The 26,471-nt window shown below is 33.2% G+C and overlaps 2 protein-coding genes across 2 annotated transcripts in view; one reads left to right on the top strand and one right to left on the bottom strand.

The window, feature by feature from the left end:
- Positions 1-1,043: 1,043 nt before the first annotated feature.
- Positions 1,044-26,471, bottom strand: part of LOC149487190 (homeobox protein unc-42) — a 33,555-nt gene continuing 8,127 nt past the window's right edge. Inside the window, exons 2-6 of the mRNA XM_089697487.1 lie at positions 13,586-13,752; positions 12,576-12,683; positions 8,651-8,818; positions 6,019-6,160; positions 1,044-1,153 (exon numbers count right to left, since the gene is read on the bottom strand). Coding sequence (XP_089553613.1) covers positions 1,044-1,153; positions 6,019-6,160; positions 8,651-8,818; positions 12,576-12,683; positions 13,586-13,752 — 695 coding nt within the window. The remainder of the gene's footprint in view (positions 1,154-6,018; positions 6,161-8,650; positions 8,819-12,575; positions 12,684-13,585; positions 13,753-26,471) is intronic.
- On the top strand, positions 24,042-25,906 carry LOC149487191 (uncharacterized). Its single transcript, XM_089697488.1, has 2 exons — positions 24,042-24,145; positions 24,512-25,906. Exons 1-2 carry the CDS (start codon positions 24,103-24,105, stop codon positions 25,570-25,572), a joined length of 1,104 nt encoding a protein of 367 aa, XP_089553614.1. The 5' UTR covers positions 24,042-24,102; the 3' UTR covers positions 25,573-25,906.

Below are 26,471 nucleotides of genomic sequence, written 5' to 3' on the forward strand. Positions count from 1 at the left end.
TTTTGAGCTATTGAAGATTGATCGTTGCAAGATCTTTCATACGTTTTGTTTAGAAATAAATTATTTGATATTCGTTAAACATGCTGATGATACATTAATATTTACATTATTAATAATCTCCATCTTAAATGAAGTACACAAGAATTTCGTTGAATTTTTTTATCCATTCTCTAATAAACATAGAAATATTTGTGTTTAAAAACAATTAATTACCTATTTTAATTTATCATTAAAACAAGCATTGTTATTTCATGTGCGCATTCGTTTATTTTGATAATACTTCTGTTTTTCTTAAAAAAATATGTTTTAGGATATCTATCTTATAAAAAGACGAAATAACCTTGAAGTGATTAATAAAATTACGAAGAATAAAACAGAAATTTGAATACATATAACAATACTAAAGGTGATAATGTCTGTCATGTTGCGATACGTTACAGCAGGTATGCATGATGCTAATCATTTCTCAGTTTTAGTGGGTGGTTGTAAGATTTGTTTTTCTGGATACTATCTTAAATGAACAGACAGTCAAAGTGATCAATCACAATTCAAATACTGTCTATAAACTTGCTCTATTCATAGAGTCGTACAGAATGTGTTTAATTGTAAATGATATTTGGCACTAATCCAAAATGTGACTAGCGAAGAAATTTTGCTGACTGACCACTAGCCACACTAATGCTTTAAAATCCCTCGTTCACTTCTGTATTTACTATTTACATCACAACTGATTACGGAATAACTACTCTATGTATACGTCTTAATTGTAACATTCAGTATTGTAGCGGGGTCCACAAAGACGTGGTTCGGCAAAGGAAAATCTTTGTGCTGCTATTTTCCTTGGCTAAGCCACGTCCACACAGACAGAGTTGTTTCGTGTAGCAATGCTCGCTCTGTGTGGACCCGCCTTTTAATTGTACCTCTATCCGCGACGAGTACAGCCAAGCTTAACAGCAAATTGACACTGAAACAGCACGATTTCAGCGTTATGGCGCGTAGTCGTGCGCCGGCGCTGGCGAATAGTCAGCGCCGTGGAGCAACGATTAGGTCTGGTACTGCAGCATGGGCGCTGCAGCCAGGTTCGCGTGGTGCCCGCTGTTCATTCTCAGCGCTGATAGCGATTTGTTGTACCACTCGTCTTCCGCGCTCATACCTGCACAGGATATCAATAAGTAAATAACAATTTAAAAAAAAGTTTCGACATTTTAAGAGATAATATTTTAAACAAAATGTTGTTATACTTGAAATACTAATATCCAGAATAGGAAAAAATTATACTATCCTTGAGTCAAATAAAATACTTTTACGTTTATAAAACCCGCAGCTCAACATTGATACAAATAAATCAAAACATTGTGGTTTATTCTCAACTCTCGTAGGTACAGTTGAATGCTGAAGCTCAGCTAAAAGGTAGGTATAACGAGGTGCTAGGAGGGGCGAATAGAGCAACAACTCGACCCTCGCGTTTTCTCAAGATGCAATCTCGCCGTAGGAAATAAGATATTTGCGAAGACGCCGCGAGGACGCCCGCCAAAGTAAATGTAGTGGAAATTTTCTTATTAGAATATCTACGGTACGATGCCTCGGTTCCATTACTTGTTTTTTTACGCAGGAATTTGCTCGAGGCACTCCCACATTACATGCTTTGACGCGTATTTTTGATGAGATATTTTTTTCGTGAACATTATCGAGTTATGAATTTGCAAATAACATGAATTATACATTGCATGAAATAGCAACAGTTTTTGTTTAAATGTTGTTCTCTTTTAACAATTGTTTAATCCAAAACATTTCAACAGCCATGTAACTACTTGAATTATATTTTGATTCTGAATAAGCGATACATCGTACAATGTGCAAACATCAATTAGTTTGAATTATACAACTAAACTTTCGAGCGATAAGTGTACGCGAAGTACACGAGTATATATGTAAATATATACATATTGCCTTGAGGGGCACAAATTTATAATCTCCGGCCGCAAACTCAAGGAATATTAAATTAGTGAAACGTTGCTTCTACCGTCTTCAGTTGATCCTACTAATATCTATATGATATAGGAATAGCTCATGTATGAAACGATCGTGAGTCGTGACACATTAAGCATTACTAAACTACACTTGAAACAAATAAAGTAGGTAATTGGTTAAATATACAAGACGTATAAATTCGCAATGTTAGTATCGTTGATATGAATAGAAACTTCAAACCTACATTCAACAAAATTATGTTAATAATCCTCAATATTGTGCCCAATTTTAGTGAATGAATAGTTTAACATTCATTTGTATTAAGGCTCAAGAACTACGAAACTGTTTAAGAAAATTATTAGCATTTATTTCGTCTTACAATAATTTAATTGTATAAATTTTATTTTTACTTGATAACTAGGTACTACAATATTATTTTTAACGATATTGGGAATTTAAAAAAAGAACTCTAGTTAAATACACTACGCTAGTAACGGTACCTACTTCGTTTGATAAAACGCATATTATTATTTAACGTATCCTTGTTTGCATACAGTAGTAATTGAACTTTTAATACGCCGCTAAAATATAAAAGGGCAAAGTAAAACTGCAAATTGCTTGCGTCTAACAAATTACCGCTTCATCTTTGCGATCATCTGTCGGAACTTATCCCTGACCAACAAAGAGCAAGTTTTCTCATTATTATAAGGGATATTTGTATAAAAACGAGGCTCGATCATCCACCGCTCCACAACTTTATAATTGCCTTGACGTAGCTAATAGAAAGTTGATGAAAGCTGCCGCGTCGTCTACGGTCTTGTTTTACACTTCAAACTTATATTTTAGTTTCTGCTACTGCAGTACGAACAATTTTATACAATTGTACTTGTAACAGCTAGCTTTTTAATTTTATTATAGCGTATTATAAGTTTGTATATTTCAGTCTTTTAATTGTCTTTGAAGGAAACGTTTTTTCATGATGAATATGAAATTAGGGTTTATTAAAAAATATTGAAAACAATTACATTGTTATTTTATCAATTGTCTACTCTAAAGGAAGTGCTATAACAGTTTTTTAACAAAAACCGCTATTTTACGGTACAATTTTAACTCAAAGCACTTACACGTGAGAACAAAGTAATATCTTAATTTAAAGATAATATATTCAGTTCTACGATCATCTTATAAAAATTGTACGACGTCATACAAAATTGTCACTGAAATACGATTTTCCCAGCACAATGATCGCATAAAATGCAAAAAAATGGGGTCTAAACCGGTACACTTTTAAGAAAATTAAAAGCCTAATCTATCTTCTTACCTATAAATTATTGAGGGATATATAGTCCTTTATAGATTGTGATAATTTTTTTGTATCTAAATCAAAATTTTATTTCAATTATAAGCTAAATTAAAAATACTTGTCGATTTCTTCATACATTTTGCTCTCGCGGGTCGTCAGACCGCGCTCAGAAGCGCTCTTGGAAGGACGGGTGTATCGCTCCTCGTCCCAAAAATAAAAACGAATTAGAAAAAGATTATTGTGCGTATACTGTCGTTTTCGTGATTTGAAATATTTGATACTTTATAAGAGTAAACTGTATAAGTTTCATATTCCAGTTATTTGTAATTTAAAATTATGTTTTAAAAATTATGTTGACTGAGATCCTCTTTTTTTATGGGTTGTTGAACGGATTGGTGGGGTAAAGCAATTTGACAAAACTTAAATCCAAAATGGCGCCGACGAAAATTTGCCATCTTTTCGTCATGGGTGTCATTTTCATGGTTTTTAGGGTAGCTATTAACCAATATGAGGTCAAAAATAAAATCCAAGATGGCGCCGACGAAAATTTTACATCTTTTCATCATGGGTGTCATTTTCATGGTTTTTGGGGTAGCTATTAACTAATATGAGGTCAAAACTAAAATCCAAGATGGCGCCGACGAAAATTTTACATCTTTCCGTGATGGGTGTCATTTTCATGGTTTTTGGGGTAGCTATTAGCCAATATGAGGTCAAAAATAAAATCCAAGATGGCGCCGACGAAAATTTTACATCTTTTCGTCATGGGTGTCATTTTCATGGTTTTTGGGGTAGCTATTAACCAATATGGGGTCAAAAATAAAATCCAAGATGGCGCCGACGAAAATTTTACATCTTTTCATCATGGGTGTCATTTTCATGGTTTTTGGGGTAGCTATTAACTAATATGAGGTCAAAAATAAAATCCAAGATGGCGCCGACGAAAATTTTACATCTTTTCGTCATGGGTGTCATTTTCATGGTTTTTGGGGTAGCTATTAGCCAATATGAGGTCAAAAATAAAATCCAAGATGGCGCCGACGAAAATTTTACATCTTTCCGTGATGGGTGTCATTTTCATGGTTTTTGGGGTGGATATTACGCAATATGAGGTCAGAACTAAAATCCAAGATGGCGCCGGTGAAAATTTGACATCTTTTCGTCATGGGTGTCATTTTCATGGTTTTTGGAGTAGCTATTAACCAATATGAGGTCAAAAATAAAATCCAAGATGGCGCCGACGAAAATTTTACATCTTTTCGTCATGGGTGTCATTTTCATGGTTTTTGGGGTAGCTATTAACCAATATGAGGTCAAAAATAAAATCCAAGATGGCGCCGACGAAAATCTGTTATTTTATTTTAGTTTACTTCTTTATTATTAAGAAAATTACACCTATGACGACAAGATGTCAAATTTTCGTCGGCGCCATCTTGGATTTTGGTTTTAACCTCATATTCGTTAATAGCTACCCCAAAAACCATGAAAATGACACCCATCACGAAAAAAGTCAAATTTTCGTCGGCGCCATCTTGGATTTTGGTTTTAACCTCATATTCGTTAATAGCTACCCCAAAAACCATGAAAATGACACCCATCACGAAAAAAGTCAAATTTTCGTCGGCGCCATCTTGGATTTTAGTTTTGACCTCATATTTGTTAAGAGCTACTCCAAAACCTTGAAAATGACACCCATGACGAAAAGATGTAAAATTTTCGTCGGCGCCATCTTGGATTTTAGTTTTGACCTCATGTTGGTTAATAGCTACCCCAAAAACTACCCACACTTGCAAATGTGTTTGCTACGTAGGAAAAGTTCAGATTTAAGAGTATACTAGGTAATGTGTTATGTGACGAATACCTATAATTTATTTCATTCCGACTATTTTTCGGAATAACATACATTTACTAAGAATTGTATACAATGCCGGATTTAATACAGTGCCGGTAACATCATATGTATGATAATAATTCTACATTTCTTAAAAAGCTTTGATATTGTATACAATTCATAGATTATTATTCAATGAAATAATGATGTAAAATAGTCACACTTTTTTAAGTTGTTTGAATATACTAACATACTTATTAGGATCGTACCTACTAATAAAAGTAACAAAATGAATTTTTAAAGTTCCTAGTAATCTTCTGGAATCAATTTCAATAAAAATACATAATATCAAAAATTAAAAATAATATCAAGTATGAAGATGGTCTATAAAATGGAATGCGCTATGTTTACGTGAGCGTGATATTGCCGCGAACAAAGTTACGTCGTTAGATACCTAAATTTGAGTAACGCAGATTTGTGACAGCGTCCTTTAGTTTAATATTTGTATCTGAATTAGAATCAGGTTTGTTGTTTCATTTATAAGTCGGATAGTTTTTAACTTATTTAAGTTTATTTGACAAGATAATATAATTATATAGGCAATAAAAACCTTGTGGTTAAGGTAATAACTTAATTTGTTTTGTCTAGCTTCCAAAATTCGATCCGATTCGATAAAATGGTATGAAAACGTATTAGGATTGTATTAAATGTTATTAATAAACAAATTTGTTCATCATTACGTGCAGTAAGGAAGAGTGCGACAATTTATTTACTTTAGGTACCAATATACAAAGAATATAATATTCGATGACTGATGTAAAGTTTGTAAAAATATGTAGTTTCCAATCATCAATATCAGTACCTACACACCTGTGAATTACAAACTAATCACCTCTAAAACATTATAACTTACCCATAGTATCCTGACGCATGCCGACCGCGCTCATATTGGCACTGTGTCCCATGGAGAACCCTTGCGGCATGGGGTACGAGCCGCCGCCCATTTGCGATAGCGAAAAGATGTCCTTCTGCAGCTCTTCATAGCTGCCGTGGTGCTATTTAGACAATAATTATTTTATGTTATAGTTTAATGTGAAATGATTTCGGGAAATAGAGCTATGGTGCAAGCAAAGAGGTCAACAAATTGGAAGAGCTTTTGTAAAACGTACGTATTTGGATAAGCAAGCTTAATCTCGGGAACTGCGCGATAGTGTTATCATAATATATACTAAATACTCCGCTTTCAGCAAGGAAAGATGAAGAACAAAATTGTGGAATATAATAGAAAACTATCAATCTTACATATTAATTAGAATAGAATAAATATCATCATAATCATCAACATAATAAATAGCTTAAGAAAACAGAGCTTCATATAAAAGTTTATTCTTTGTGTGTTAGGGAGGAAATAAACCTTAAACCAATGAATTACACAGAGAAGTTACCTCACTGTAAACTATAGCTATCACATTATCAATTACTGTTCGCCGGACAAATATAACATTATCATTTTAATAATGAAATACAATTAAAGCTCCACTGAAACCTCGTAAACGCACATTAACGAAATTATTTGCGATTTAATAGTTTTTCACGCGTTGGCTTTATGTTGTAAGAATCGACCGTTTATGCGTTGGTTGAATTATCACTTTCGTTAATGGATAATGCGATTTTAACGATTGTACGGTGGTATATGTAACCACAGCTTTGGTGTTTTAAACAATGATATTTTTAACACTAGATTGTGGCTGTTATTGTTTATAATATCGGTCAAATGTAAATAGACTGCACCTCTTGGCTCTTTAGTTAGTTCCATTACAATTTTACGTAGGTACGCAATATGGCAATAATAATATAACGATATTTACTACATAGTTCCTACGAATTACCTAGTTGTGCAGTTTAGTAAAATACTGTTAATGGATTGATGTGTAAACATTACCAACGTAAATTTAAATTGTTTGAATAATAAAAGTGATTTATATGTGGACATCATAATATTACAAATTACTAAGTAGTTATATTTGCAAGAGTAATATTGAAAACTATCTCATCGGTGCGGTCCTTAAAAATATTTCAGTAACGTAAAGCTACGTAGTATGTGATTCTTATAGGCTTTACACTATATAGAGAGGGGTCCAAGGAGATGTTCGTTTGCATAAATAGCGGACCTAAATCTGACTTCTGATATATATAGTATAGATCCCAGACATCCTATAGACAGATGTTGCCAACCAGTTTTGTGGTCCCCTTCCCCGCACCCCGGTAATTAAATATGGCATACAAAGAAAAAAATAAACATTTCCAAAACATGCCGCGTGGGGTATCAAATGAAAGAGCTTATTGAGTAGATCACGAATATATAGCATACTATAACATTTCTTACACTTTCTCTAAGATTTTTTAGAAAATATACGAAAATGGTCCATTTTTGAGTTAACTTTAAACCACTATAGATTGAAAACTCATGAATATATTTTTTAAATTATTATTTTAAGTAATTAACAATAGTCCATTGTTTACGATTACACTATAGCAGAACATTAATATAAGTAAGATATACTACAAGAGCCGCTTAACTCCCATGAACAATAACTTACAATGAATTCGCTAAGTAAATATAAAATAATGAGTGCCATTGTTGCATGTCGTGCGCCATTTGCATTATTTTCGGCGGTCGCGCAATCGTATTACCACGGTAATAATGTATTACCGTGTAATCAGAGCGACTGATTAGCGCTGCATTGTAATGAGCTTCAGGAGTCTGCACTTTCAATACAATGATTTCGTACATGAAAATATGCGTTTGTAGATATGAAATGCTATAAAGTAATTGGTCTACGTCTATGTAATATAATTGTTAACTCATATTGTATCCTTGTGTACAAAATTGAATGGTATATTATTTTTCACACAACAGTTTATTACTTATGGAAATCCAAACCAGATATGGCAAATTTGATGTAGGTAGATACATACAGATTGACTGCGACACTTAACTCACCCATCTATCCATCAACAACATAGATCTACCTATTAATATATAGAGAATTAATAGGAAGTAGCCATTGTATTTGTGCGCATTTGTAGATTGGACATTGGAGCTAGGTTGTTGTCTCATCAACTGTCAACCGCGATATATCCATGCACTTTGGTAATAGTCATGTTGTCATGAGAGGTACATAGTACGTATAGTATAACACATTCCATATATCTAATAGGTAGGTGTCTATGTCTAGTGTATTGCATTGAATATAATAGGTTTATCTATTTTATAATTTATGAAAACAAACGAGAAATGATAAAGCTCATGATTATATGATAAGCTTTTATTGAAATGAACTTTCCATTATGACATAAATTTTATAACTTCTCGAAAATAGATATAATTGAATATTTTCAATGTACATATCTATTATTTACACTAATCGCTGTCAGTAGAATCTTTTCATCAGGTACGGTACCTATATAAGCCGTTCTGAGCTCTGATCTCGAATAAAACTGAAAGAGATATTATACATTACTCAACATAGTTCACAAATTACCTGTGGATATCGATTGATAGTATTAGGGTGTGGGTAGGGCTGGTATCCGCGGTACCCCTGGATGTTCCTCATCATCCCGTTGCAGCCAGGCAGCACGGCTGGTGCCAGGGCCTTCTGAAGCTGCTTCTCTTGCTTGCGGTATTTCGCTCGACGGTTTTGAAACCATACCTGTTAAAATGTTTTTGTTAGAGCACTTTTTGCATGGATTAAAAAAAATATATTACTTAAATAAACAAATTTGTTTATTATATAAACAATTGCGTTAATTGAAACAATTATGATATATTTCATTTTGCAGACGAATAAAAACAAAAACGAATAATTTTCTCACAAAAGGTTATAGCGATTGAAAATGAAGTACCTACTGTTTGATCATACCAACTGGCCCAATACAACTATATACTACATAATGTTCAACTAAGTCCTCACAATGAAAACACATGAACTATAATCTGTGTGTTGTCGTCGGGAATGAGGCGTGCGTCGTTTGATATGGTGATTACAGCTGATTAGAGGGAGAGAGCCGGGGAGCCGCCCTCCGAACGCACTCTCTACATAAACATAAATACCCAACGCTATACCCAGTTTAAAACCCACTCTGTTCCACTGAACACAAGGTTCATAGTCCAATACCGCAAACGTGTAGGTATACAGAAAATAGGGTGAAGAAACATAAATGGGATATTAGTTTTTCGCAAAGCAATTCAACATCCGTCCCTCGCCACGCGCGTTGTGATGAAAAACGAAGCAATTTCCCGTTGCTATGTACGATTTCTTACTACGATACCTACGAGATTCAATGGTTCGGTGATCGCGATTCCACAGGATGTATGGAATTTTAAAGATTTATATACTAGTTGATAATAAGTCTCTTCATCAATATAATACATATTTTGAAACTGCGTAATATTTATATTAATTCAGTAATTACAATAAATTTTGAAATGTAGGTTTGTTTAATATTATACTTTTTCTTAATTTTTAATAAGATAGCTTTAACTTTTTTTTATTTTAAGTAGAATTTTGGTACGAAAACTAAACAAAAAATAATTGCAATGTACTCTACATTGCAAAATTGATGTACATTTCCCGAAGTTATTTCATAAAATATACTTTTTGGAAACATATCCTTATGTAGGGTTTATGAAAGTAGTTTAGTAAAACAATGAATAACGGTTAATTTCGTTATTAATAATAATAATGCATTAATTAACTGAATTTAAAACTGCTTTTATATCTAAAATAATAATTGGTATAAATTCACTCTACATTATATAAATTTGTGAGAGTAGATAGTTTTCTTACTTTATTTTAAGTTAAGTAAATAATCACATAAATACCTAGTATTATTATATCATAGTAAATAATGTTCAACAATGTAGTAATATTAGAAAAAAGACATAAAGTAATGTTACAGCTGTAATCTAAACAAAAAAGAAAGTCAGTTTCACTTAGCTACGGTTTAAACGTCGATAAAATCTAATTTAGTAAAGATCCCTGAAACCCTGTCCGAATACAAAAAACCGTTCACATTTGCAGAGCGCCGTGTTATCTGGAGAAAACGGTCGCCTTTAAACTGAAAAAGCACTGAGATCCAACAAAACATTTTCTTATTTCCAATTGTAGAATTCATTTGAGGGCAGAGACAATGTCGAGAGGCGCGCGGGGAGGATGAACGGCTAACTTCGTTACGGATCCATTTGATGGGATTGCAATGCCTCAGGGGCCACCCCACTCCCTCCTTGCTTCCTCCCTCGTTCGCCCGCTAGCGTTTCGTTTTTATATCGAAATTTCCTCTAGAAGGAGGGAACGTCGTCTTTAACGTTTACATTCTTATGTAGCGTCGCGAACGTTAATAGATACGTGTAGATACGAAGCGTGTACTAATGTTAAATGTGTGGGCATGTGTGCGTGTTCGCAGTTGTGTGCGTGTGCTCGCGAGCTTTTAACGGCGATATGTAAAAGAATTTCTGTTAATAACATTTAGCTAGGCTTTTATACATTGTCACTTACTACGAAGAAGCACGCGTGTATGTATTAAGATGACTAATTTGATATTGAAAGTATTTACATGGTAATTTTAAGAGAGGTTGCATACCTCTCTTAAAATTACCATGTAAATATTCAGTGTAGAGGAAAAATAAAAACACTTTAGCTATCTATTAATTAGTAAACTATTTTTATTTTGTTACGAAACCTTATCTTTATTAAAAGTTCATGAAAGGAAACTAAACATTATGTAATAAAGAATAATCAGTTTATTCATATTAAAATAGTGAGTGCGTTTTATATTCCGTAAATGTGAGCCAAGAAATTAAGGACGATCGTTACTTCAAGAGAATGTTAAAAGTCGTGTTCTGAATAAAATATCTAAAGCGACGAATTAGGTGCTCTGGGGACAAATCAATAGTGCCCCGAGGGATTGAGCAATTTTAAAACTGAGATAAGGATCGCGACTAACTGTAAGCATTTCGTATTCATACGGACGAAGACGACAGATGGCACTTTAATTCAATCTGCCTCCGGCCTACGGTTCAAATTGTATTATTCGAATATTCGCGCATCATTGATATTTTCGACAATCCACGTAAGAACAAGGAACTCACTTGTTTGCCGGTTATTATGTGTTTCCTTTTATTGTAGACTAGCAATGCCCTGCGGTTTCACCCGCATATATAGCGATATCGTTATAGTGAAAAGTCTACTATAGGTCGGACTATAGGTTTAATTTTTAATCACATGAAAATCACCTTTACCCCGTCCCGCACTACGGCCTTTTTTGTTTTTTTGTTTTAGTGGGGAAATCTTTCATAGATACCCACGGCCTCCGGGGGAGGGGCCGTGGGTTATGTCGGATTCCTACAGACCAAAACCCCACTGTGTTCCATCAAGACGCATATTGGTAGAATTCCTCCGTGACCCCCGCACTACGGCCTGCTCGAACAGTATACCTACTATTTTCTGTAGATTGACACTTTTAAAAATTCGTTATATCTTTTGAATGGAATATCCAATTCTTTTCATTTAAAAAGTATTTTGCTGGTATTGAAACAGTCTATAATAAAACATCATTTAATGGGATAAGGATTAATATATGTGTATGGATAACATGGTTTGATTACTGTCGGCACTTCTATTTACTTTGAAAACGTAAAAAAGTTGTTGTAGTAACATAACTACTGAAGATGGACATATGGTATCGCGGACTTTCTTGTAGATATTGATCCATTCTATAATACCGTAGAACATTTTTTTGTTCTATCTTCAATAGATTCCGCAGCGCACGCGATGACAGAAGTTTTATTGAGGATTTTTTTACACCTTGGGTTACATTATTGCATTTTTGGTAAGGATCTCTAATTTTTTTGAAAATGCAATATAGCCTATGTTGCTCAGTAAAGATGCAGCTTTCTAATGGTGAAAGAATTTTTGAAATCGGTCCAGTAGTTTTTGCGTGAAAACCATACATACATACATACATACTTACAAACTTTTCCTCTTTATAATATTAGTATAGATTATTGCGCTTTTTGTTTTTGCCAAATCGAATTGATTACATTATTTCGCTGTGGTTGTTATCGCATCATGGTTGATTTAAACTTTATAATAACAATATCATGTTTCCATGTTTTTGATTTATTACGATACATTAATTTTGATATTTGGGTTTTATTACTTAAAATAAAAAATTGTCATGTGATGATGTTCTATGTTTATTTGAAATATCGCACTCAAAAGAAAACAAGGTCCTCTCTGGTTTACTGTTTGAGTAGTGGGTCTATATACTCGAAGGGTTTACTCAAGTTTTATATTTACGTATATCTATGAACAATTTAAAAATTCATATTCTTATTGAATAAATAATATGTTTTTATATTCTGTCATTACATTTTAAAGAAGAGTAAAGTAAATCTTTGTATCCTACCTGTATCCTGGCTTCATTTAGTTTGGTCGTTCTTGCTAATTCTTCTCTGCAGTAAATATCTGGGTAGTGAGATTTCGCAAAAGCTGCTTCTAATTCTGCTAATTGTTCCTGTGTAAACAAAGACATGATATTAAACGATGACCTACAATTTAACGTCAGAATCGATAGTCTCTACATGATCTTTCTTTGCCTATTTTACAAAAGATAGATGGCGACTTTGACGATTGTACAACGCCCTTTTAACTGTCAATAGAAAAAAAAGGTCAAAGATTTCTTGACTGAACTTAATTTATAAGGCTCCAGTTTGATCATAATAGTTTTTGTCTCAAAAGAACTTTTCTTCGATAAAATACTTTTATAATCTTTAAATTTATTTAAAAGATCTACTTATTTTGTTTTATGAGAAGGCTTTACTACGTATGTTCCTACCAGTTCAGCACTTCAATTTGCAGCTTCAGTTTTACTAAATAGAAAAGTGAAGTCCCGTGTCCCCGTAGTGGGGTAAGGGGCAGATGCATTATTCATACATCTGTTTCACTGATCGATTTTCTTTAGGGACAAGTAGGTGATCAGCCTTCTGTGTCCTGCCAGACCGAGACATTTTTTTTTTCTTCGTCTCCACCGGGAATCGAACCCTGGACCCCTCGGTTCTACGCTCAAACGCCAACCACTGTACCAAGGAGGTGGTCTTTACCAAATAGAACGAGTCATAATTTACTTAAGTAGTAGAGCCAAAGCTCTACATCAGGAAAATACCTAAATGTGTGAGTGTAAATGAAATCCTATACATTATAAATGTGACAGTTCATGGATGTTAGTAACAAGAACTACAAGCTACATGGATTACCATTCTTTCACGCCACCACCACACAACCACTCACTTACAAACTTACGTTTAGTAACGTCTTGAGCGCTCTTATCAAACTCACTTTAATAGCACAGTTAATAGTAACCTTACTATAGTATCACAGTATAGTATCATATTATATGTGATAACATTACAAACATACTTGTGTAAAAGTAGTCCTATGTCTCCGTCTCGCAGGCGTGGGACAGGACGCGGTGGTAGGCGTGTGGCCCGCGTGCTGTGGGCCCAGCGCGGGGGACAGGGCGGAGGAGCCAGACCCTGCGCCGTTCCCGCCGGGCTCTGGCTTCAGTTTCTTGAACGCGCCTTCCGCTGGACAGATAAGTTCGGTTTGGAAATGTAGGCAAACATTTATATTCTATTTCTGGTTTGTGTTGTGATAAGAGCAAAATATTGAAAACGAAAATTGTTAAAATTAAAAACAAAATTTTCCTGCTTCCGTATAAAGAATTTATTTTATTTTTGTTGAAGAAAACGATTTTAAAATATTATGGTTCTTTTGTATGTTCAATACATTTTTACGTCAAATATATATTAATAGATAGGAACAAAAAAATAACGTAAAACTTTAATATATTTTCTCTATATCTCAAATTCTATAAAATATCCTGACACGAACGAAGCTTCTGTTGAACCTATAACCGCTCTTGAAAAACAATGTAAGCAACGTAGCAAAACTGAAAACGTATTCTCAAAGAAACCGTTTCTTATTTGCATAGTGGGTCGCATCGATCCTTACCGTAGGTCAAGTTCGCAACCGTCCGTAATTGTAATTGCGTTGCTTTAACACTGTTACACCTAATGATTCGTCTCGTAGGCTCACTGAACTTTGATTTAGTCTCGGAATGTGCGACAAACTGGCTGGCTGATGTTTATTAAATACACGTTTACTAAAAAAGTCAAAGTTAAAAAAGCGCGGAGATATAATCTGTGATAATATTTAATACTCTTTTGGCCTTAATACTATTTTATTTTCGAATAATTAAAATAAATTGGATAAGTAGGTAGATATTATTAAAAAGTTTTTTTTTAATAATGACTACCTTGTTTGCAATATAAACATTGAATATAAGTTATTAAAATGACATAAGTTATAATCATCTAGAATAATCTAGATTATGTTTCATCGGGCGGACTGAATCAATGGGCTACGCCATGCTACGCGCAGGTGCTACACTACTTTTTTGAAGAAAATATTAAACTCGTTTTGAAGGAACTTTTTTTTAATTTCCATTCAACATTCTTGATACGATATAAAATGTTTAATAAAAATTACTTCACAAGTCTATGTCAAGAAAATATCTCTATATATTGCCAACAAGGTTAGTATATCACAAACACAGATCAGTGGTGGCCTTGTAAAGTAGTTATACTTTTTGCATTAACACATTATTTGGAATTACGTTCATTTGAAGTTCATATCTATTTCATAATTGAACGTTATAAGTACCAGAATACCTCGATAGAATGTAATAGGTACATATACTTGACATATAAATATAGAAGTTCAAAAAGTCCAAAATTGGTTGTAATCAGTTTAGCGTTGGTTTCTCTGAGCTACAGGATTAAGAGGGGAGAATTTTAAAAGCACCGTCGGAGGTCGGTTTGCAAGTATTCATGCATTCCCTTTGACGAGGCTCCAGCTACTTATTAATTAACATGGAGCTAAGTGTTTGCGTCCGCGGTAAACGTAGCCTTTTAACGTTTAAAAGCTGTTTTTTTCAGAACGTTTTAGAAGCTTTGATGGCTATCGGTTTCGTTTTTTAGCTGACATATTTTTTGATGCTATTAACGTGTTATGCTGTGTCGCTGCGGTTTTTTCTTAATGGATTTTAACGTTGTCCTTTTCAGTCAGATACTGTAGTACACAATTTGAGAGGTTCGTACTTATATTTTTATTTCATGTACTTTTATGTCTTCATATAACGTAGTCAAATTACAACCCTTCCAACATCCTCGTATTTTGAATTTTAAATGACGTGAGTTAGTTGGCAAGTAAAATAAAAATACTATAAACTAGCTATCGCGATCGTGGCTATTATTTATTATCATCATAAATCATCTTCGATATTTAGATTAATTTTTCGACATTAAAGTTCTCTGTAATATGGAGGTATTGTTAAAAAAAAAGACTAATTTACTTTTGTAAAATACTTAATTAATAGAATTTCAAATAGGTATTAAGAAGAATCATTTCATTAAAAATGTTCAATGTTTAATTACAATTTTTTGTACAGATTTCGTTTTTACACCCACATTCAAGTACAATCCGTGATAATCACAACTGACTTACAACAAGTCAATGCACAATATTTGCCGAATGGGGCACATTTGCGCGGGTAACAATATTCAATGTAACATGTCATTAGGGGGCCGTAATCCCCTAATTATGACGATTGACATAAAAGCGCCATCTGTAGCGGTCGAGAGGTGTCGGGTGACTGTACTTAGGTGACGATTTGTTTGACGTTTTTGTTTTTTGTATATATTTTTGTAGCGAGATAGAGAGAGCTTTTTGAAAATTATTTGATAAGATACAGGTTTATTTCCTTTAAGTTAGATTCTAGATTTATTTAGAACTTAGTTTTAAATAAATTAAATAAATTTAGAATCTACTAATGAATGCAACTAAAATGATAAATTGTTACAATCTGATAAAATTTTAAAATACTTAGATTATTTATTAGGTTACGTAACTACATAGATTTACTTTTACTTATAGTTGATTAAAAGTTTCTGAGCCAAAGGATTATGTAAAACATACTTACTGAATCATCAATGAACCTAAACTATTTCACCTTTTAGCTTAAATAAATTGAAATATTTTAAAATAGAAATGCTCTACCATCATTACTACAACAAGTTAAGTAAACAGTACCAATAAAAACTATTGGATGTAAAAACAATTTTCAATTGAACATACTCTCGAAATCGCAATTTATAATAGATCTTGAAATCTATTATGTGTTGGCACCCCGCGGGCGCTCCGGCCGGCGGGGTGCTTCGCCCCTCGAGCGGCCTCCATATGTTATCACATGCCGCTAATAGATTTATAATCGCCGAGGAACCAGCAAATCCCTCTCAATTTTATCTATAATTGATATCTTTTTAATTGACTGTTTTATGGCAGTATTGCATAATTTTTCTGCCGTTAAAATCAGCTGCTCAAATATATATGTGAATTTTGCTTTTATTATGCCAAAATAATCTTTTCTCAGCCATATTTTAAGGTAAATTTATACTTTCAATTGTTTATACATGCCATAATGTTTAAATCACTACATACCTAGATAGGTACTAAGTACTAGTAACAACAATTTGTTATCATTATTCATTACCTCCTCATCAATCATCAAATAAGAATTAAATCAGATATTTTTTGCTTGTGTAGCAAGTGACATGTGCTTTTTAAAAAATCAAAATAATTTCACAAGACTGTGATCAACTAAATCTATAAAACTATCCCTTGTTTAATATTTTCCAAAAACGTCAAAAATAATGTTAAATACTGTACAGGAATTATTTTTAACCCGTTGGACATTTGTTACATCGAGTGGCAGCTGATCCCCAGTTGACAATAGGTTTAAGGGATCGGAGTGACTACGGGGGCGCGAGGCTCTCCATTATGTTGAGTACGCACTTTATTACGAACTATTTATGCATTTTATTTGCAAGCTGGTACTGGTAAGGTGGATTTGAATTGACGAGAATGTTATTGGTGAAAGTACCGGAATAGGTATGTTTTAAATTGATTGATTTATTTCACATTTTGTAAAATAGGAAAACAGTATGTAAGTAATAGTAGCTATTACAGAGCTTTGAGGAGAATTATTCGAATTTTTATTATGCTAATTTAAATTTAATTGATTTTGTTATAATTATACATTTTTATTAATTTTTTGTTTTGTGAATATGAAATATGCGTATAAATAACAGCGAGGTAGACACTTTTCAGTGTGCGCGCTCAAACACGCACTCGACCGCATGAAAATAATTATAGGCACTTCATTTAACTTGATACTCATAAAATATTTCATAAATTACTATTATCCATAATAAAATGTTTTATACATCTACAACTTTTTACAAAAAAAAAAAAAATGTATTTTAGTAGGTACCTACCTACAACAAAAAATCGCAGCATTTCAAAACACGATTCTAAGTCCAAATATTCCACAAATCCAGATGATTTCTAATCATACAATAGTGTATCTTTGACAAAGTGTGATTTTACATCTATTATTATATTGTAAAGGCTTGTTGGGTGTAGTGGGTGTTTGTGACGGCCATGGCAGGCGGCAGGCACGCGTCACGTATTAGGGAACAATAAATCAATAGAAATATACATGACCGACGTATGTCCTGTTAGCTGTTTGCCTTTTGACAATTTTGTAGCGGTATTGTGATGGTATTTTGCGAAATAATAATAAGTAGATAAAAAAAAATAAAAAAAAAAAAAATAAAAATAGTTTATTTCCTTTCTAAATTTTACACAATTTGGAGTAGTAGGGCCCTCCTAGTAAGTTTAAGATAAAACCTGTGTCAGGAGGACCCGCTCTTCCTTAACTTAAAATAGGTTATCTACATGAAAAAAATAAACTGTTAATAACTAAATACATATTAATAGTTAAGTGTGGAGTGTATGATTGTGTGTGTGTGATGTGTTTGTGTATTGTGTGTTGTGTGTGTGTGTGTGTGTGTGTGTGTGTGTGTTTGGATTTGTCGGTTTATGTATGAGCACGAGTTTGTGAGTGAACGAATTTAAATAGCAATTAATATTTACCAGCCAATGATTACACGTGGTTATAGTTAAATAAATAATATAAAAGTAATAATTACACAGTGCATGACGTAGCAAGAAGGTTTTCTGTGTCATCATAATTTAGTGTTTTTAGCCAATTCATTATTTTATTTTTTAAATCACAACAAGTTAGTCTATTAATGTTAAATAATTTATTTAGATGATTATATATATAAGCTGAGTTAGCCGAGTACTGGCGTCTGGCAAAAACAGTTTTGGTACAACGAGTTTTAATTACCTCCTTCCTTCTTCTTCCCTCCACTGTGGTATAAATAAATGGTGTTTTTTTGTGTGTTTTTATTGTAATAAGTAAGATGTATAGTTGTCTGACTGATAGAATATCACATAGTTTATACAGATCTGTCGTTGGAAACCGGCGAGGTTTTCGATACATGACTTTCAGAAGACACCTATGCACACGCTCCATTTCTATGAATTTAGATTTGTTAGCTCCCCCCCAGATAGGAATACAATATGCTAAGATTGATTGAACTAAGGACTTGTATATTTGATTCCTAAGCTTATGTGAAGTTACATGTCTCAAAGATTTAAAAATCCAGATTAGTTTCCGTGCTCTTTCGTTCATATAATCAATGTGTGAATGCCAAGATAAGCGGTGATCAAGTATGATCCCAAGATATTTTGTAGTAAAAACTTTTTCAATAGTGTCGCAAGTACAATTTAAATTATTAGTTCCATCACATTCGTGGAGCTTAATGTTAAGATTAGGATTAGGTTGTGTTTTATTATTAATGGAGAAGCATATGTAATTAGTTTTTTTAATGTTTAAAGTGAGGAGATTACTTATTAACCAATCAGAAATTTTAGAAATACCTATCTGTGCCGCGTTAAATACAGAAAGCCATGAATTCCCACTAAACACTATCGCCGTATCATCTGCGTAAGAGAAGATTTTTCCATTTAATATACTTAAATTAGTGAGATCATTGATATAGACTAAAAAGAGCGTTGGTCCGAGAACGCTTCCCTGTGGCACACCACAGATAACGCCTCTATCGCAGCTAATATAATTTTCTATTTTTACACATTGAGTCCGCTCTGTTAAATAACTTTCCATTAGATTAAGGGGTGTACCACGAATGCCTGCATGCTCCAGCTTACGGATAAGAATAGGGATGGAAACAGTGTCAAAGGCCTTTTTCAAGTCTAGAAAAACAGCCAAACATTTTTTGCCTTCATCCAGTCTGTCAGATATAAGAGATGTTAATTTCAACACAGCATCTTCGGTTGAAAGACCGCGCCTGAACCCAAACTGTGAGTCAGAGAAGATGTTATATTTTTCAAAGTAATTAAGGAGTCTACTATTAATGAGCTTTTCGATAACTTTAGAGATTGCTGGCAGAACTGAGATGGGGCGATAATTATTGACATCGGATCCATCCCCACCCTTATACACCGGAACAACTACTGACTTTTTCAGCTGAGCAGGGAATATACCTGTACTAAAACATAAGTTCGCTAAGTGACAAATAGCAGGAGCTACAATAGAAGAGCAAATTTTAAGAAATTTTGTAGGTATTTTGTCCCACCCTGGGGCACTATCAGATTTTAACGTCGTGATTATTGTTTTAACTTCACTGACATCGGTTTTTAGAAGAACGAAAGAAGAGCTGTTTAGGTTAGTCGTGTTTGGAGCAGGGTTCCTTACCAAATTAGAATTTTTAGTCAAAAGTTGATTTGCCAACTCTTTACCGACATCAGCGAAAAAATCATTAACCAAATTTACCGAATTGCAAGGAGAAGAATCCGACTTGAGAAGATCTTTCCTGTGTAATTTAGCTGGTTTAAAGTTGGTAATTTGTCTTATCGATTTCCATAATTCTTTTGAGTTTTTAGCTGCTTTACTTAACATTTCTCTGTCATAATTTCGTTTTAATTTTTTAATCAAGTTATTACAATGGTTTCTGTAACGTCTATATGTAAGTTTTAAAATATCGTTTAGAGGGTCCGCTTTAACTTTAAGTTGCATTTGATTTCTATTTCGGATACACCTGAGAATACCTGCTGTTATCCACGGTTTAATAGTTCGGTGTTTTTTGGTCGTTCTTCTTATTGTTTTACTCTCATCTAATGCCTCAGATAAATATAACTGTAGGCACTCAGTGACTAAATTAGGATCATCGCACAATAACAGAGACTCTAAATTCTTTTGAAGAAGCCTATCATAGGCTTCATCATAATTCACATATTCAATAATTTTTGTATTTACGGTATGAATTTTAAGTTTTGATATACTTAAGAAAATTGTTAGATGATCAGTGATACTGGTATTTAATACAGCAGAATTTGCCGAAAATTTTGAATTGTTTAGCTTCACCATAAAGTGGTCTAAGCAACTAGAGTCTCTCGTTGGCAGCGTGTGTGCAGCAAGAAAACCATGATCAGCCAGCATATTTAAATAAGTAACTCTATTATTACGTTCGTAAGATTGTTCGTTCATACTATTTAGAATGTCAATATTTATATCTCCTGTTATAATTATGTTACGATGTGATTTTATATTTACAAGGTGGTTATTAAGAGATTCTATATATTCGGACGCATTTTGTTTAGAGGGTGATCGGTAGATGCCCAAAATGGTAAGGTCAAGGATTTCCAGCTGCACACAAGATGCATGTACCAATTTAATTTCTTTTAGGTTAGGTCTGAGATAGGATTTAGCATAGATAATAACTCCATCGTTTTGATTTTGATTAAATACCGATTCTAGTGCAGTATAATCTGGTATTTGTGGGATAGGTTTAAATTTATTTAATCTACATTCTGTAAAAATTAGTACGTCCACATCAGATTTTAGTACCGATACAGTTGTTAGGAAGTCATTTAGGTTACGGTAGATACTTCTTATATTTTGGCACATTATAGTAAGATCTGCATTTGAAATATTTATGGATTTAGTAAGGTCCTGTATATCACAACTTATTTGTGGAAATGGCCTTGTTTGGTCTAAGTCTCTTATTGCATAAAGTTGATTAACTGCTGCCATTTTTTAAGTAAGTGTACACATGATGTATCAGTGAGGCTTTTATTAAAAAGCAGAAATATTTTATTGGTTCAGAGAGAAATTGACAATGGATAATAATGTCATAATCAAAACAGGCTATGTATGAGATGCTAAAGTATACGGTAGTTAGTATAGATTCCCCCAATAAAAGGTCATGTTTTATGAACTCGTAAGACTGTTTGAATGATAGCAATATGTGTGCGGATTTTGTGTATGTGTGTGTAGTGTAATTTATGATAATAGTTAAATTAAGTGTGGTGTGAGTTGAAATATGAGTAGTTAGGTGAGTAGAATAGTGTACTGAGATACATCGAGAATTCATACTAGTTGAGGCATCAAACATTTCAAACTCCTGTATATGCTTAGATACAATGCAAAAATTAAAAGTAAAGTAAAAAATAATATATAAAACTAACACTAGAGCAGTTAATGAGAGACAATAAAAAACAGATAGTAGTACCGCGAGTCATGCTTGTGTCGTAGTTTGCTGTTGCTGCATTAACTGATGGACTTGTGACTCGGTTTTTATAGTGATAATTGAAGACTTTTCATCCTTTCTTACGTATACACGACCAAAAGACGTCCAGCAGAACTTAAAGTTACCCGATCTTGTGAGATCTCTTGCGAGAAAGAATAGACGAGCGGCCTTTTGAGTTAATTGTTCTGAGATAAAAATAGGGGTGTCACCATTTGTCATGAGTCCCAAGTGTTTCGCTTGTAGTTTCGTTTTGTTTTTAATATTGAAGGATTTCGCCATACTCAGTATATCGCGTTTTAATAATGCAGAACCCATCTCGATTACAATAGTTGAGTTCTTTACAGTATCCCCATTGCGGGACTTGGGACGCACTCGAAAAATATCCCGAATTTGAGATTTATCCAATTTACAATCAATATTTCTGGACAGGTGTAAAAACATATTTATTAAATCTTCCCTAGATTCTCCACTTTGTATTGGAACATTTTTTATCTCAATGTTTGTTTTACGAATATCCCTTTGTGTATCTTCGACTTTCTCTTCTAGCATGACAATATATTCTCTATCCTTCTTTGCCTGAATTTCCATATCTTGTATTTTTCTTCTGTATTCTTCATTTTGACTTGTTAGCATGGCGATGGAATTGTCTATATTGTGATTGGATTCCTGTATTTCTTTAATTTTTGCTGCAATAGTCTGTAGTTCTGACTGTTGATTATTTGTAAAAGTAGAAAACATGGCTTTAAACTCCTCTTTAAACTTATTGAATTCAAAACTTAGATCATCTTCCCTTCCACGTTTAAGTCGTTGGGTAATATAAGTTGATGATTGGGAAGTGTCAGACAACTCATTTAAACGGGAGTCTGAAGAAGATTTATCTGAACTCATGCCTGGGGATAAACCAGTCTTCTTAGTCGGTGGACTACGTTTAAGTGGCATTTTTCAATTAATAAAATAATAATTCGCAGTTAATTTTATCAATAACAAATTATGTTTATTCCGGTTTGAGTACTTGGGAATTATGAACAAATAGAGGTAATCAATCAATTATGTATATGCTAAAGAGTTGCGAATATATTTCCGTCTCAACTGTTCAAAGTAGCAAGTCACAGTACCAGGGTCACAAAAGTTGATAGGAGGCTTCCAAATAATTATTTCTTATGTTCACAAATACGTTCTTCTTGTATCTTCAATTAAAATTAATTGATTATTTAATCAATGAAATCTTTAAGGAATTTAATCTTTTATATTCGAGTGATATACTACGGTGACACAAACAATTAGGATGTTTTTTATTTAATACATCACAATGTCTCAGAAGAAATTTGAATAATTATTGCATTCATCTAATATTGGCACATCCACCAGGGTCTCATAAGTCTAAGGAGGTTTATGATTCCTCGTATAGTTCTTATTATGAATTAGTTTTCGTATAGTAAATTCTTTCGTACCTTTATAATAGTAGTTTATTCTGAATGAAAGACGGGGCGCAACGAGCAGCGTAAGTTGTCACTTGGTTGTCTCAGTTGGAGTGAGCAGGACAGCAAAAGGTGATGTAGTTATTGTTAAATAACGTAGCTGATTGTACTAGGATCACAATAACAGTAAGGAGGTTTATCGCACGTTCTTGTACACTCAGCTTCTTGCGAGTATGCGCTCCTATTTTCCGTGATGGATTTTAATGTGAATAATTACTATTATTCAATAAACTAATAAGCACTACGGTTAAAGACACGACTGAACGCGAGCGTGGTCCGAGAGGAAGAGAGATGAAAATTTGATTTCTGAACGTGAACAAGATTTTGAAAGTCGTCACGCTTAAGTATAATTAGAAAAAGCTGAAATAATACAAAACATGTATTATTTATTCATTTAAAAATTACCTACATGTCCAAAAGTTGTGTTGAGCAGACGATAGATGTACCACTCATAAGAGTGGTTCATCTTGAAGTTTTTGCGTGCTTTGAAGAACATTATGCTGGCGACTAATATAATTATAGTGTTTAAATAAATCATTAATTACCCGTGACAGAATAATGAAGGTAAATAGTAGTTTTTATCTATCAAATATAAAATTTTGTTCATTGATATGATCATATAATCCATGAAACAAGGCACCCAGCTATTGAAGACAGTATGAGAATATATTGTCATTTTTCCTAATTACTAATTCATTAAATACGTCACCAGTTTAGTGGTGGTATTAAGTGGTAAAACATGGTTCAATTACTTATTTAACGACAATTTAATGACCATTTAATAGTTTTAAGTTAGTTCTTAATTCAGAATGGTGCGAATCGGGTGTATTTGTAGTTTTAAATATTTAACGAATAAAACTATGTTGAAGTATTAGTGAATATGAAAAAATATTATTACATATTTAGCATTTACATATTATTTGGTGAGTTATTTATTTTTAGGGCCGATTTTTCAATGCTTGGATAAAACTTATCCGTCCAATAAAGTATTACACGATAATATTAAAATGTCACGTAAACTGCAGTCAAATACGCGCAATTAGAATACGTTTTTAAAATGGTAGTTTTATACATTATTCGACGAATAAATTTTATCCAAGCATTGAAAAATCGACCATATGGGCCGATTTCGATAAAGTCAATATATTTAGAAATATTGTGAAATACCTACTACGTTAGTAATTTTTTTTTCTGTAGCGCTCTACGTATATTTTTAAGACTTTTAACAATTTAATACCTAGAATGTGTGATGGTGTAAATATTATTTTAATGTAAAATATTATTTTCAGCACAATTTCATTCATTTTGCGATGGTGGACTCATGGATTTATTATTGTCAAGACGACATCACATGTTTAACGAAAATAATAACCCAATGGCACCTGTTATTCAAAATTATCCCGGAAATAATTATAACTGGAGATTACCAGAAGCTTTATTAAAAGATAGAGATCGCATTAATAATGGCAATTCGTATAATGGTAGAACTAACGACGATAATAACAATTTTTCAGATAATCCATTACTAAATAATCAAGGAGTACCATTCACAAATGGCAATAATTTTAATAACAGATTACCTAATGCATTTCTAACAAATGGAGATGGAGATTTAAATAGTAAACCTACAAATATAGATCTAGATACAAATGGAAATACGCCTATTTCAAATTCTTTTCAAAATAATGCAAATCTTCCTAAAATAATGAACGACATAAATAAAATTAACCATATCATGGATGCGATTAAAAAACAGAATGCAGCAAATAATCGGCGTAAACAGAATGATGGAAATTATCAGAATAGTAACGAATATAACAACGATTCTCCAACAGAACCTGGAGGTTTTGCTAATACTTATAATGGAGTTCACATAAACAAAGGTCCTGGTGTATTAACTAATGTGAATAGTAATGGATACCAGAATGGCGGAAATAGTCAAGTTTCTTCTCCATATATTTCTAATAAACCTCATTATAATGCCCCACCATTAAAAATACCGAACAACAATGATTATAACACTGCAACAAGTAATCCGGTTATTACAAATCCACCTACTGATACACCAATGACAAATGTATCACCGAGTGGGAATGGTCTTAATAATTATAATGGCAACATACATCGCACAAAACCAATTATAAGTCATCCGCCAAGTAATGGACGCAGAAACACAGCTGTTAAATTTCCAAATTCAAGCAGTTCAAATACAAGAAACGAGAAGCCCGAACAAGATGATAAATATTTACTTAAGCCGATAACGAAAACGAAGTTTTTCTTCCAAGTTAAACCTGTGGTACCGGATTATAAGACAGTTAGTCACAGCGAAACTATCTACTATGTGAATTAAATGACGATTAAAAAGTATCAATCGAAATTAATGTTTCCATTTTATTTCCCCGTTATGTGAACCTTATTTAGTTCTGATCTTGTTTATCTACTGTATGTTCTTTAGTAAAAGTTTACTTGCATTTAATAATATCTATTATAAAACGTTAATTATGTAAGGTTGGTTGGCGTGTTGATCGCTATTCTGTGTGGCGCGTGAACACAAAGACTTCATTTATTATAGCCTGCACGTTTCTCTTCATTGTTAGAGCCTTCGTAGACGTGACTAGGTCGCTATGCTGTATACGAGCGAACAACTGTAGGTATAGCAACTGTAATACAGGAACATTTGTGAATTAAAATAGCATAGATCATTCCAGATGTTTTTATTGCATCATCATCATCATCATTAACCCAATTTATTTTATACCGTTATAAACAATGGAAAGTTAAAGAAATAAACTTACACTGATATTAAACGACGTGAAAAAAGAATAATGCCCATACTAATTAAATATTAAGGAACATTGATCAATATGTATTATCGAATTAAATAATTAGTATATTTAACTTTAAATGGTTTGATTTATTATCTTCATCAATTAGGTACATATCTTTTCATTAATTACATAATTATATAACATTGATCTAAAACAGTGTATTACAACGTTGATATGTTCTATAACTATGTGATGGTTTTTGTTGAATGCGCTTTTCATAATTGTTACATCCTATTCGGCCTAACCTCTACCTAAGTCCAAACCGAACGTGATTCCAGAACAATTCGTTGCACATAACCACGCATATTACGCAGAACGCACACTGAAATATATTCCACACAGCTCTGCTTGAAAATTCAGGCTTCGCACGGCCGGGGGCGGTCGTTAGCGACATTTCGTATTCATGACGTCAGCCCCGGGC

This window comes from Colias philodice, chromosome 7 (genome assembly GCF_061535455.1).
Source record: "Colias philodice isolate Cphi_HAF_F1 chromosome 7, ilColPhil1 Martin Lab GWU primary, whole genome shotgun sequence".
Taxonomy (NCBI): domain Eukaryota; kingdom Metazoa; phylum Arthropoda; class Insecta; order Lepidoptera; family Pieridae; genus Colias; species Colias philodice.